A 13,733-nucleotide genomic window follows, 5' to 3' on the forward strand; every position below is an offset into this window, starting at 1 on the left:
TCACGTGTTCATTTTAGAAAATTTAGAAAGCACAGAAAAGCATCAGAAAGCAAATAAATAAAAATTATTTGTAATCCACCAGATAACTTTTATTAACATTTAATTTTTTTATATATTTAGTTATATATATATTTTAAATTGGCATCACATAGTATAAAACTTTCAAATCTGTACTTTTCAATTAATGCTATAACAGTGATCATTATCTCAATTAAAACGTAGTCAGAAGCTGGAAGAGACAAAATCAAATTCTCTCATACCTCCTTCAGAGGGAGGGTGGCAATGTTGACACTTTGATTCTAGATTTCTGGTCTCCAGAACTGTAACAGAATACATTTCCTGTAGTTTTCTTTTAAAACATGCTTTTAATGGCTACATAATATTCTCTTTCAGGAAGGATACTATGATTTACTTAGCAATTTCCCTACTTCAGAAATAGAGTCTATATAAATTTTCACTATCACAAGAAACTCTGTAATAATCATTCCTATAAATAAATCTTTGTGCGTGCTTATTATTTCCTTTGGGTAAATTCCTAAAAATGAAAGTACTGAATCAAAGGGCTTAGGCATATTTTAATATATAATGCCAAAGTCCTCCAAAAAGCTGCACTAATTTAAATCACCATCACAATACACAAGCGTTCCCACACTATTATCCCATCATCATTGAACAGTTTTGTCCTCAAAGCAAAAATTAATATGAAGCTACACAAACTATATAAAAGCATCTCCAAAAAGAACCTCTACCTTATCCAAACTACCCAATAAACGAATGCCATTGGAAATAGAGAAGACTGCATGAAAGTTTAAAACCACTACTGGAAAAATAACAAAAGTGCATGCCATATTGGCAGTGGTCTTACCACATCATTTTACTATGAAGTCACCACATTTCCATCCGAAACACTGTCACCAAATCCTATTCTATGACCGAAATATAAGTTTATTATATCAGATTTGATTTAGAATAACAGAGGCCCCAGCCTTGGTTAAATTGTATAAAACCATTCTGTACTTTCCCCAAGTCATAATGTAGATTAAACTTAATGCTCAGTGAAAACCTGAAGTTGCCATATCAAACTGACATGGTAACTTTTCTCTGTGCCAATTATAAAAAGCAATTTTCTTCATGACCCCAATATTTTGGCAAAATGACTAAGCACTTTAAAAGAAGGAATGTGAGGCAAAGATTTGTATTAACTTTTGAAGAACTGACTTTACTCCATGATTGCTGCCAAACAACTTTTTGATCAATATTCCAACACTGCCAAGCTTTTTGCTTTTTTAGTGTTGAAGTACAAAAAAGTTTCAACAAAGCAATTTAAGGAGAAATTACTCTAACACTAGCACCTCAACACAATAAAACACTTTTTACAAATAATTTGTAATCAACCTGAAAAGTACCCAATGACACAAATAAAAGGAAAATGGAAACAAAATTACATATTTACCTGATTTCCAAAAAAAGAAATTTCTATTTTGAAAATTTGGTGACCAAAAATAAATTAGTCCTATCTACTACTAGATGGGAAAAAGTTGATATTTAAAACAACTGATAAGACAAATGAGTGCATTACTTACATATTTATTAATTTTAATAAAGTCTGGTCAAGCGCAAACTGCCAAAGGTGTTTTAAGAGAATACTGCCTAGTCCAAAATTAAAGGCAAATTCTAGAAATTATTTTATTAATTGTAAAATGATGTGATAAATGATCTAATGCCCTATACGTACATAAACCTTATAAATCTCACACCCCAATAAGATTTTGACAACCAGTTTTTCTTTATAGGGACAATTTGCATAGGAACACACATATTTAGCATACTAGAAGCTAGAAAGGCAGATGTATTATCTCTTACAAAATTGGCTAGCCAGATCTTAAAATCAGTTTTCCTCAGTTTTAAACACTATCTAAAGCAGAAGCCTATGTCCTGCCCAAGTTCTCAAAAACTTCCAAACCTAAAAAGCTGCAAAAATTCTCCTAAACCCTGGACTGTTCAATCTATACAGTTGGAACCAAATAAGTGTTTCTGCATCAATTATTTCAGAGTAAGCTTTAGAAGCTCTCAAGCAGGGCTAAAACGGCTTGGTAGATAAAAGGAACTCATTTAAAACATTGAAAAGAAAAACACAACTTGGATTTTATAATGTAGCAGAGAAAGCCTCAACTACCCTGACGATCTATGAAATAAACTGTTTTCCCTTAATGATGATTGGACTCTCTCGTCCTCGTCAGTGCAATCACTACCAGAAACTACAACAAAACACATTTTTCCTCTCTTGTCATTATGTGTGTATATATATATTTTATATGTCTGTGTGCTGTTTACTGGAGTCCTCAGCCAAGACTTTTAGATGTGTTTGAGGACAAATTGCTGATCGTTGGGTGGGCAGGAAAAGGGTCCAGTGTGGTGGTTTTGTATAATGCTGAGCACATTAATGAGACTCACTAAAAACCATATTTATTTTACTTGTGGCTTCCAGAGTTAGACAAAAGAGGTTCGGAGTTTTCCAAAACCAAAACATAAATCCAAAACAGGGAATTTGGGCAAAACTACCTGGATCATTCAGGCCAACTTACTTTCTTTTCCTGAATTTTTAACATTACAAACCCTCTGTCTTTATAGTGTTTGTTTTACGCACTCCACCTTTTGTACAACTTAGGTTCTGAAATCTTCCTAACCTGTTTTTAAAATAGCAAGTATCTTGCTAAAGCTACTGACACTTCCTAGAGCCACATGCCATTCCCACCTAAAAAGGAACACTGTAATGACAACAGGACAGGTAAGAGGCAGTGACTATACTGAGGTCACCTGTGATTCTACTTGGACACAACCTCACACATTAAGATGACCAGGAACAGGGTAAACAACACCTCAGTACTGGCAGTAGTTAGGCTGAGAAAGGTCAAGCAGAAAAATGTGATTTTATTTAATTTTATCAAGTTAAGTAGGTTATGGTTTGCGGACACTCAAACCTCTTTTGCTACCTACCAAAAGAAAAAAGAAAAAGAAACCTTTACTTTGCCTGATTAATGTTTTACGTTTACAAGTTTTCTTAATTGGGTGAAGAGAAAAAGCTGGTTTCATACAATATATTCTTACCCTTTGAAGTACACAGATTGCCAACCTACCCGAAATAGAAAAGCTTCTGAAGCAATTATTACCTTGGTGTGTTCTGTGAATTTGTTAAACATAGCGATTCACAAAAAAAGGCAAACTTGTCATCATTTTTAAAATTTTATTTTAGTGGCAGGAAAAATAAATAGCAAAGAAGCCAGCAAGGTTCAAGAAAAAAGTAGAACTTGCAATTCAAGTCACCTCTTTGAAAAAGAAGGAAATGTCAACAGTATTTCTTCACTTGTAGTTAAACACAACAAGCACGTAAGCAACGCTTTTCAAAATAATAGTTTATAATAAAATAGGCAGTTTCCTCATGTGAGAAGGCAATTTTTGGTTCACTGCAATTCACCTAGGTTGCACTACCCTACACCTGTGTTAAGAGTAACATTTTGTGTTAATTTTGCGTGGTTTTAGGTCTCTCCTTTACTTCCCCAGTTACAAGTGGACAATGTGCTAAGGGCTTGTATGTACTAATCAAATCCTCCACTAAATTTGGTTTCACTATCAGAATTTCAGTTTGCACATAACATATTATCTCAATAATAATGTCAATATCCTAACCGCTTTAGAATCAGCTTACCATTCTGTTAGCCTTTTATAGGATGAAATACCTGTAAAAATGCTTTATAGGTCATACCTAGGTGCATGGTTTCTGCATTTACACACATTCTAAAGTTCTTTTTAGCATTGTTTAAGAACTCCACTAGGTCGGATCTTAAAAAGTGGGCGAGAAACATTGTTTCTTGGACTCCAGATCATGTACCTGTAGGAAAAGAGCCATTTTACAGGATACGATAAATATCCAACTACAGATTCTGAAACATGTGTTCAGGACTTCCCTCCTACACTGACTGAATTCTGTTTATACCAAAGGAAAGCTCGGCAGCCCCAACATTTTTATCGTTGTTAGGGACCCACCACATAAAATTTACGCTCGGAAGTCAAAGTCCTATTAAAATTGCCTCGATGATCATTCGGTTAATTGCAAAGTTTTAAAACTCTGCTCCCCACAACCGCATCGCCCCCACATTTACAAAACCTAATCACCCAGGTTCGGGGTCTTTGACTCATCAGAGAAGAATGCGGCTGAGGAGTTATCTATTAATCCAAAATGCCTCAGCTGGAAAGATATTTCACCAAGAACTTTCAACACTGAAAGGGAGGGGGCTGGGAATAGAAGGTATCTTTTAAGACGAACTTTCCCCGACTTCTTCCTTAAACCACACACACAAACACACCCCACAACTTCCAGGGCCGGACGCAGAACTAAGTCCTGATCCTCCGGGTCCCAATAATCTGAGGTCACCCAGGAGTCAGTCTCGATTCCGCTTTTAAAATCTCGGGCAAACAAAGCTGAGCATTATACTTACAAAAGTTTCCGAAAAGTCCTCAAAGTTACGCAACGCTAGGCACGCACCCACAAAAACACACTCTCCGAAGATACAGTCTCCCGGGACGAGAGTCTGCGGCAATTCCCACCCCCTGGACTGCGGCGCCCCGGGACCAGTGCCCGCATCCCGCCAGCCTCTCCCGGCCCGCCGCCCGCACTTTGGAGAAAGCCGGCGCGGTTAGCGTCCCAGGTCGTACCCGCCACCGCACCGAGCCACTCAGTACCTCTTCCTCCTGAAGGTTGGCCTCGTTCGGGGTGTTCTCCTTCTCGGCTTTGACGCCGTTGTTCATCTTCCCGGTCCTCCCTCGCCGGGCAGGGCTGGGGCGCGGGGCTGGGCGAGGGCGCGCTCGCCCACTGTTCCCTTCCCCGGGCGCGGCGGGTTGGAGCCGGGGCAGCGGCGTCTCGAGTTCGGGCTCCCGGGCGCGGCGCGACTGCGGCGGCGGGCGACTCAGGAAGTGCAAGAAAGAGACCCGGCAGGGCGAGGCGCGGGCTGAGTAGGGGCCGGAGACAATCGGGACCCGGGCCGGAGACCTGGAGAGCGAGGGCGGGCGCAAGGGGAAGGAAGGAAGGAAGAAAGGATGGGGCGAGGACGCGCGTCCCAGGAGTGACCCCAGAGAGTTGGGGATGTGGCCGACTAGGGGTTGGGGGCGACCGCAGCCCAAGCCTAGCCGCTGCTGAAGGGAGGGGGCGAGAGGCGCCCAGAAAGGCGGAGGAGGAGGAGGAGGAGGAGGAGGAGTGGGACAGAGGGGCGCGGGCCGCGGCTGGGACGCTGGGACCCGGAGAGCGGCTGAGTGCGCGCTCCTGGCTGACTCTGGGAAGTCCAGGATCCAAGCTGCGCCCTTTCTTTCGCCTTCCTCCCTCCCCTCTTCCCTCCCCCTCCTCCCTCCGCCCTCCCTGGACGTGGGCTGCAGGCTGTCGCCGAGAGGGACAGGACGCGAACCGCGAAGCCCCCGCGGGAGGAGGGGCTGCGCCCAGGGCAGCTGCCCCGCGGCCCAAAGGCGTGCGCCCGGGAGTGGGGGGGCGCACGGGCGGAAGCGGCAGACCCCAGCCTCCAACTCCGCTGTAGGTCCGAGGGAGAGGGCCGCGGAAGGAGGGAAGGTCAGGTCTTCCGAGTTACCCTGGTGGCAGTGTGGGGACGGAGTTGGCGAACTGGCGTGGCTGTGCTCGCGAACTTGGAGCGAGGCTTCGAGGAGACAGGCCCTCTGCCAGTGTGACCACCGCTAGGTGTGATGTGCTACTTTTGTTTGTGGGATTCTCACGAGGGATTTTCACCCGTATGCCGCTTTACACCTATTTCTTCCCTTCCTAGTACGCAGCTGGAAATGACAGGATGCGAGAACTGGAGTGACATCCGGGGGCAGCCTGAGCCGGGCCGCCGTTTTCAGGGCACAGCTTCAAGCCCACTTCACGCGCGGGGTCCTCCAAAACCTTTCCCACCGCGATCCCCACCCCAGACCCCGCGAACCGTCCGCCGCCGTCACTCTCCGCGAGGCTCCCCCGGGCCCCTGTTCAGACTCTTGTCACAGCCCTTATCAGACTGTTCTGGAATTAATGTTTACCTGGCTGCCTTTCTGACTCTTTTGAGAGCTCCTCCCTGGAAGACAAGACCGTGCCCTGTTTATCTTCCTAATCCCACAGCTTTATAAATACGCTACCTGGTATATAGTAGACACTCGACAAATATTTGTTGGCTAAGGGAACATTTCTCCTCACTGCAAGCCGAACGGGGCCCAACAGAGCTGATCTGCAGAGTGTCAAAGCTGCTGCTTGAAAGAGACTCGGCATTCCGGGAGGTCAGCGCACGAAGCTTGTTCATGCACCAACCTCGGACGGACCATGTGGTTTCCTTTCCTCGAACCTGTGAAAAGGGAGTAGTTATATTATCTCCCAGGAGTTTGCCATTAGAGGAGATTACAGTTTGATAGAGCGATAGCACCTAGCACCCATTCTTACCCACTTTAAGTTTATAATACATGAAGCTAACATTTTTATTAAGGACATTTCCATTTTTCTTGCGCCATAGAGAGCTTTTCCAATACTGTATCATTTAAGCTTTCAAACTTGACTACTACAAACACATACGTTTAAAACTCCATACATCAGAAGATTCTCCCTCACTAACTACCTCCAGGAATTCTCTTTCCCAGCATGCTGTTCCTTTCCAGCACAGCACCAAACACAATTTCTAATTATTTGCTTGCTTCACTGTTCATCTCTTTCCCCCTCCCCCACCCCTACTAGACATTCTTTACCCTCATACCGGTTTAAGTGCTGCTGGTATGGGCTGAGGGTGGTGGTGGGAATTGAAGATAAGGCTCTTCGCTGTTAGGGAGTTGAAAGTGGTGTTGTGGCGACAGGATATCCAAAACAACTCCCCTGGCAACATAATCACAGACCCCGGTTCAAATTGTGGAAAGCAAAGCAAATATCCGCTGTAAGAGCATTCGGAAGAGAAACACAGTAGTAATACTTGGATTTACGTAGCGGATTTTTCTTGGTAGTGAGGGGAGTCTGAAGATTTTGATAAAGAGATGTAATTGCTGTCATGATGGCACTTCCCTCTATGGGGAAGAAAGTGTGTATCCTGGGTGAAAATAAACCCAGAGTCTATTGAAATTGAAATTCAGAATCGACAAGGGCTGCAATTAATCTGGAGACTTGGACAACTGTCTCCACCTTCAGTTCCTCACTGGGTTGTGTGAGGAACCACGAGGGGGCAATGTCTTCCCGAGCGTTGGCCGAAGGGTGGTCTTGGGCCCCTGTGCTGACCTCCAATGCCAGCTCTACCCTCCTTGGCCTTTCTTGCCTGTTAACTGAATACACTTCACAGAAAGGTATTGTCTTGCTGGAGCCTGGCAAGGGCCCAAGAAAAAGGACAGTTGATCTCGTCCTTGATGATTCCAGTCAGACTTTACTTATAAGTCGGTGGAAGAAGTATGATTCCAGGATGCTGGGCGAACCTCCCCTACCCCCACCCAGGGAAATGTGGCTTAATTCCAAATGTAGAACCTGATTCCTTTGTCTTTAAGCCAAGCTGGCATTTTGTCCATTGTTAAAAGTCAAACACCTCTGAGATTAAAAAAAAAGAACAAGTTCCACGAGAGGATCCTTGTCTAACTTGTTCATCGTTGTGATCCCAACATCTAGATACTGCCTAACGCATAGTAGACGCTCAACAATGATTTTTGAATGAATGAACACATTGTCTTATCAGTTTTGATTCTCAGGCTTAAACGACATTATCAGATCCTTCCAAGACCTGGCAGGAGGGACTGAATTAGTGGAGGCATGGAGAGCCATCACATGGGGCATGAGGCAGATTCATGGAGTGGTCTTTAGTCATTATTTTGCAGAGGGGAGACCCTAGATAGACGACAGCCTGTGCAGAAAAGGACAATCGATGAGATTTCAAGAAATAAAAAATAAAATCACACGACTCAGCACGAGGGCCCCAAACCACAACTGAGCCAGTCAACTGACACATGCAGTTGACAACAAAGCAGGGAGACCTAGACTACATAGTCAATGGTGAGCGAAATTCAAGGTGTCTTCAGAAAAGTGTGTAGGGATGGGGTAACATGCCAGTAAAAGGGGTCTCCTATTTTGCCCTTTTCTTTAGAAATGGTTTAGACTTATGTGGAAGAACAATAGAGTCATGTTGCCAACAAAACTCAATGAAAATCTGTGTATTTGGCTATTTATAAAACCTTGTGAGTATGGGGAAAGTTTGAGTGTGTGGGGGGAGAGGGCCATGTACATTCATTCAGGATATAAATGATCTTTATGACCTGTTTACTACTTCAAAGAAAGAAAGTTTCAAAAGTGAGATCTCAGTAGCAATAGTTTCCAGACGCACTAAGAGTTATAAGACAACAAAGGGATTTTATATCCTAGAAAAATAGGGCTAATGACCAAGAAACATCTGCTTTCTTTCCTGCCCACCACCCTACCATGCTGCTTCTGGCCTACCAGGTTACATGCTATATTGATAGGGAAATATTGTATGCACCTATAGTTTTTATTACTCATCTCTATTTCTCTGGCTGTGTTCATTTTGAGGTGTGCTTTAAGAAATTCGAACCTATAATTATGTCTTAAATGACTGGTCATTGCAGATATTAAAGGTCTATTTTGGGCATGGTCTTTGCACCTATGTTATCACTGCAGCAGAAAGCTGCAGTGTCTACCACATGTGTTGTGACTGTTAACTGTTCTGCATCCTCTGCTGGACCAAACAAGTTTTTCAGGGCAGAGACTGTGTTTTATTGGTTTTTGTCATCCTTAACATTTCTTTCTCTTTCACCCATCCCCACCCACCTCCAGGCCATCACCATCATCCCCTGAGTTTATTTATTACTTTTCAATTGTGGCTAAAAACACACACAACATAGTATTGACCATCTGAACCATTTTTTAGTATACAGTCAGTAGCTTACAGTATATTCACACTGTTGTGAATATACTGAATATAAAGACATAATTTAAGACCAGTCATTTAAGACATAATTTAAGACAGTCTCCTGATCTTTACCTCCTAAATAGTTCTGAGATTCAATCACTTCCCTCCAAGTACTCATGGTTGCCTATGCAGCCACGTGGACAGGCTCACAGGGAACAGGATTATAGCCCCAGCTGAGCTCTTAGTGGACAGCCGGTACCAATTGCCAGCCTTGTGAGTGAGTTATCTTGGAAGTGGATAATCGCTTAGCCCCAGCTGACGCCACATGAAAGCAAGATGAGCTGTCTTCACTGACTCGTGCCCAAATTGCAAAATTGTTAGCAAAAAAAGTGAATGCTATTGTTTTGAAACACTAAGTTCTAGGTTGGTTTGTTATACAGCAATAGATAACTGAAACATAATTGTGTACCTAGAGGTGAGGTCCTGCTGTCACAGTGTGGGAACAGAGTCCCAGAGAGCAGTTTCCAGGCTCTTGGCCTCATGTGAAAGGTTCTGGCCCCGGTAGTAGATGGCCGTCAGCTGTGGCTAATTAACCATCAGCTGTAACCAGTTAGCCAATTAGGCACTGATATAACTGCCTTGGCTGCACTGGTTGGTCAGTCGGTTGGTTGGCAGGCAGAGAAGTGGACAGCAGGTTGCAGGTCGTGTGGATCCAGCCTACAGTGAGACTATAGTGCCTTCAGTGAGACTATAGTGGTATGACTCCCCTATCTATGTCTCCGTGGGTGTTCCTTTTTGGCCTAGCCATATCCTGTGTTCTTATGTGGGGAGCAGAACCAGGGACCCTGCAGGCCGCCTTGCATGACAAATGGCTCAGCTATCAGGGTCCCCCACATGACACACAGAAACCCAAAGTAGGTGGCAGTGCCATTGGAATCAGGTGGAGGATAGAAGCTGGAAGAACTTTGAGGAATCTGCTAGTGAAGAGCATTATTAAAGGAGAATGAAAGTATTGTTATTATAGGCTGGAGAAAGGGGAACGTGATTTATACATTGGAAGAACAACTAGCTAAATTAGCCTGTTGTTACATGAAAGATACAGAAAAGATACATAATGAACATGTGGATCTGGCTAAGTAGATATTTGGATAGAATGTTGAAAGGGTTGAATGGTTTCTTTTAGATACTTATGATACAGTACAAGAGAAATGAGATCAGCTGAAAAAGGAATCTTTCCATTTTCTTTTCTTTCCTTTTTTTGGGGGGTTTATATTGGGGACGGGGCACAGGAACTTTATAGGGGAACAGTGTGTATTTCCAGGACTCATCAGCTCTGTACAAGTCAAGTTGTTGTCCTTTCAATCTTAGTTGTGGAGGGCGCAGCTCAGCTCCAGGTCCAGTTGCCGTTGTTAGTTACAGCAGGCGCAGCACAGCAACCTTGTGGTTGAGAGCCCGCAGTCCAACCAACTGAGCCATCTGGCCACCCAGGAGCTCAGTGGTAGCTCATTGACCCCACTCCAGCTGCAGAGGGCACAGCTCACTGGCCCATGTGGGAATCGAACCAGCAGCCCCATTGCCCAGACCTTATGCTCTAACCAACTGAGCCACCTGTCTGTCCCCTTTCCATTTTCAATCAGAATTTAGAGGAAGCCTAAAGAAGCCAGAACTTGCTGGATTTGAAATAAAACTATTTGTCATTCCTAGCTTCTCCAGAGGACAAAACTCTCAATATAAGAAACGACCTAATGGCAAAGGTCAAATCCAAGGTGATATCAGGAAAATATAGCCTTAGGTGAAGTTCAAGATAAGGGTGCATTGCAGCTAGAAGACCCTGTGGTAGGCAGCCTCTGTGATGGCCTCCAATGATCCCTACCTCCTGGTATTCGAGCCCTTGTGTATTCTCATCCCCTGAGCATGAGCTGGCCCTAATGACTTGCTTTTAATAAATAGAGCATGGCAAAAGTGATGGATAGCACTTCCAGTTTAAAGTGCGAAGAGACGATGGACCCCATCTTATGCACCCTCTCTTCCTCTGTCACTTGCTACCTTTCAGAGAAGCCAGCTGTTACGATGTGAGCTGCCCTGTGGAGAGGCCCATGTGGCAAGGGACAATGGAGGCTTCCATCCAAGAAGCCAGACAGGAACTGGGGCTTTCAGTCCAACAGCCCACAAAGAACTGAATCCTGCCAACAGCCACATGAGTAAGTGTAGGGACGGAGTCCCAGAGAGCAGTTTCCAGGCTCTCAACCTCACGTGGAAAAGGGCTGGCTCGGTAGTAGATGGCCATCAGCTGTGACTAGTTGGCCGTCAGCTGTAACTAGTTAGCCACTAGCCACTAATATAACTGCCGTGGCTAAGCTAGCAAGCCCGGATTGCAGCTAGCAAGTGCAGTTAGCAAGCGGATTGTGGATTGTGTTGATCCTACTTCCTGTGTCTCGCCCGGCCACCAGCGAGACTGGGGTGCAGGCAGACCCTTCGTTGGGGTACTGGCAGATGTTTGCTTTTGTGTCTTGACCAGCCACCATCGAGAATGTAGCGGTATGACTCCTCTATCTATGGCTCCATTGTTGTTCCTTTTTGGCCTCACCGTGTCCTGCGTTGTTGTGAGGGGAGTGGGAGCTGAGATCCTGCTTGACAGTAAGCTTGGAAGTGGATCTTCCCTAAGTGCAGCCTTAGAGGAGGCCTGTGATAGACTGAATGTTTAAATCCCCCAAAACTCATATTATGAAGCCCTAACTAATTCCCAATGTGATGACATTGGGGTCTTTGGGAGGTAATAAGGTTTAGATCAGGTCGTGAGGGTGTAGCCCCCATGATGAGATTAGTGCCCTTATAAGAAGAGAAATAGACACCAAAGCTTCTGTTTTCTCTGCCATGTGAGGATACAATGAGAAGGAGGCCATCTGCCAGCCAAACAGATGGCCCTCACCAAGAAGCGAACTGGCTGGTACCTTGATCTTGGACTTCCAACCTCCAGCACTGTGAAAAATAAATGTCTGTTGTTTAAGCCATCTAGTCTATGCTGTTTTCTTACGGTAATCTGAGCTGACTAAAACAAGACCATCGCCTGGCTGACACCTCGGTTGCAGCAAGAGACATTGAGGAAGAGGGTGTAAGCAGTGTCTTGGATTCCTAACAGAAGCTGTGAGATAATAATAGATCGTTGTCTTAAGCCATTAAGTTTGAAGATAACTTCTTATACAACAATAGATAAGTTCATAGCTCACAAAGATTTAAGGTAGGTAAATAGATCTTCATAGATCCTTCTAACTAGACTGCAGGGCTTCTAAGAATCCAAATGTGGCTTTTGCCTCAGGGACATGATTATAACATGAAGTATAAGAAACCTATGGCTGCTTACGGATCTCTACTAGTTTACATTGAAATAGACAGAGTCTATTCAGAATGAATAGAGACCTCTGGACCTGCAACTTTATAGGCAGGAAGCAGGCTGAGGAAGCTACTCATCTGCAATTATGGCCTGTTTTCAAAAGGGACTTAAGATGGAGCAAAGAGCCACTGAGAAGCATTTCCAAAGAGCAGAAGTGAGCTGAATTAAAGAACTGATATCATTTGACTAGTTGGATTTCAGAATTGCTATGGATCACTTTCCCCTCATTTTCTCCCCTAGTCAAGGAATTGCACCCAAGGAACCACATCTGCCCTTGGATCTGATTTAGATGCCGACCAATGTCATAAACCAGGGGTTGGCACACTTTTGCTGTATAGCTGTCAGACAGTAAATATTTCAGGCTTTACGGTAATATGTGTGATCTCTGTAGCACATTCTTCTATGTTTTTGTTTTTTTATAACCCTGTGAAAATATAAAAACCATTCTTATCTCAGGGGCTATACAAAATTGACTACAGGTCAGATTTGGCCCTTATGCTGTGGTTTCCTCACCCCCGTCCTAGACTATGAAATGATGTGTAATGGAATGAGATATTTTGATATCTTAGGGGAAGAAATGGTATATTTTTCATATGGGAGAGAAATGTGTTATTGTGGCCATAGGGTAGATGGTGGTAGCTAGTCTTCAAACATGGTCCAAATAACTTCATTTTTTTGTACATGCCTGTCACTCCTGCCATCAAGATTTGGAGCTTATGTGTCCTCCCCTTGAATCTGAGCTGGGCCTATTTCAGCTTTGACCAATAGAATATGGAGGAAGTGACATTCTGGGAATTCTGAGCCCAAGCATTATAAAATTTTGGCAGCTCTGTGTCCTCCCTCCTGGAACCCAGCTTCCATGTAAGGACAAATCCCAAACAGTCACCTGCAGAGGCCCACATGGAGGAGATTCAAGCCCTAGCCCTCCCACCCTTACCCTGACAGCCTCATCTGAGCTCCCTGCAACAGCCAGCAGCCTCGTGACTGAGCCATCCTGAGGTACATCCTCTACCATGAACCCCAGCTGCCACCACATGGAGCACAGAAAGGCTGTCTTCTCAAAACAGTGCCCACACTGTAAATATACCTGTGAGCAAATAAATGATTATTGTTTTAAGCCACTGGTTTTAGGGTGGTTACTTATGTAGCAAAATATAATGAAAACACTGGGAGGAGGAACAATGTAAGCAAGGCTCTGGAAATCAGAGAACACTGGACATTTTCAAGGGTTAGCCAGCATGGTAACCCTTGACACAATCTATAAAATAACAAAAATCACAAATGCCATTTCTCACATATACTTTTCCTTCTAAAAGACAGTAAAGTAGAATTGAAAAATGTATGTGGTCCCTTGAGAACCTGCATAAGAACTGCTGAATATCTGATGATAAGTAGAAAACAACAAAGGCCGACTGAGGTGGTGCAGT

The 13,733-nt window shown here is 44.0% G+C and overlaps 1 protein-coding gene and 1 long non-coding RNA gene across 9 annotated transcripts in view; one reads left to right on the forward strand and one right to left on the reverse strand.

Annotated features, from left to right (window-relative positions):
* Positions 1-5,718, reverse strand: part of RBPMS (RNA binding protein, mRNA processing factor) — a 157,860-nt gene extending 152,142 nt beyond the window's left edge. Inside the window, exon 1 of one of the 7 annotated variants that reach the window (XR_012495529.1) lies at positions 4,741-5,531. Coding sequence is in view for 5 of the 7 variants with exons in the window: in XM_074329694.1 (XP_074185795.1) it covers positions 4,741-4,806 (66 nt within the window). In the remaining 2 variants the exon portion in view is untranslated. Of the gene's footprint in view, positions 1-4,740 lie in introns of all 7 variants that reach the window. The other 6 variants (XR_012495528.1, XM_074329694.1, XM_074329695.1 and 3 more) reach the window with 6 other exon arrangements.
* On the forward strand, positions 4,303-11,926 carry LOC109457551 (uncharacterized). 2 transcript variants are annotated; one of them, XR_012495530.1, is made up of 3 exons: positions 4,503-4,755; positions 5,826-6,309; positions 10,969-11,926. It is a non-coding gene; the product is annotated as an uncharacterized LOC109457551 (long non-coding RNA). The 2 variants fall into 2 exon arrangements; XR_002139037.2 differs by lacking the exon at positions 10,969-11,926 and having other exon boundaries at positions 4,303-4,755; positions 5,826-7,714.
* The last annotated feature ends 1,807 nt before the right edge of the window (positions 11,927-13,733 follow it).

This window comes from Rhinolophus sinicus, linkage group LG04, assembly GCF_036562045.2.
Source record: "Rhinolophus sinicus isolate RSC01 linkage group LG04, ASM3656204v1, whole genome shotgun sequence".
NCBI lineage: Eukaryota > Metazoa > Chordata > Mammalia > Chiroptera > Rhinolophidae > Rhinolophus > Rhinolophus sinicus.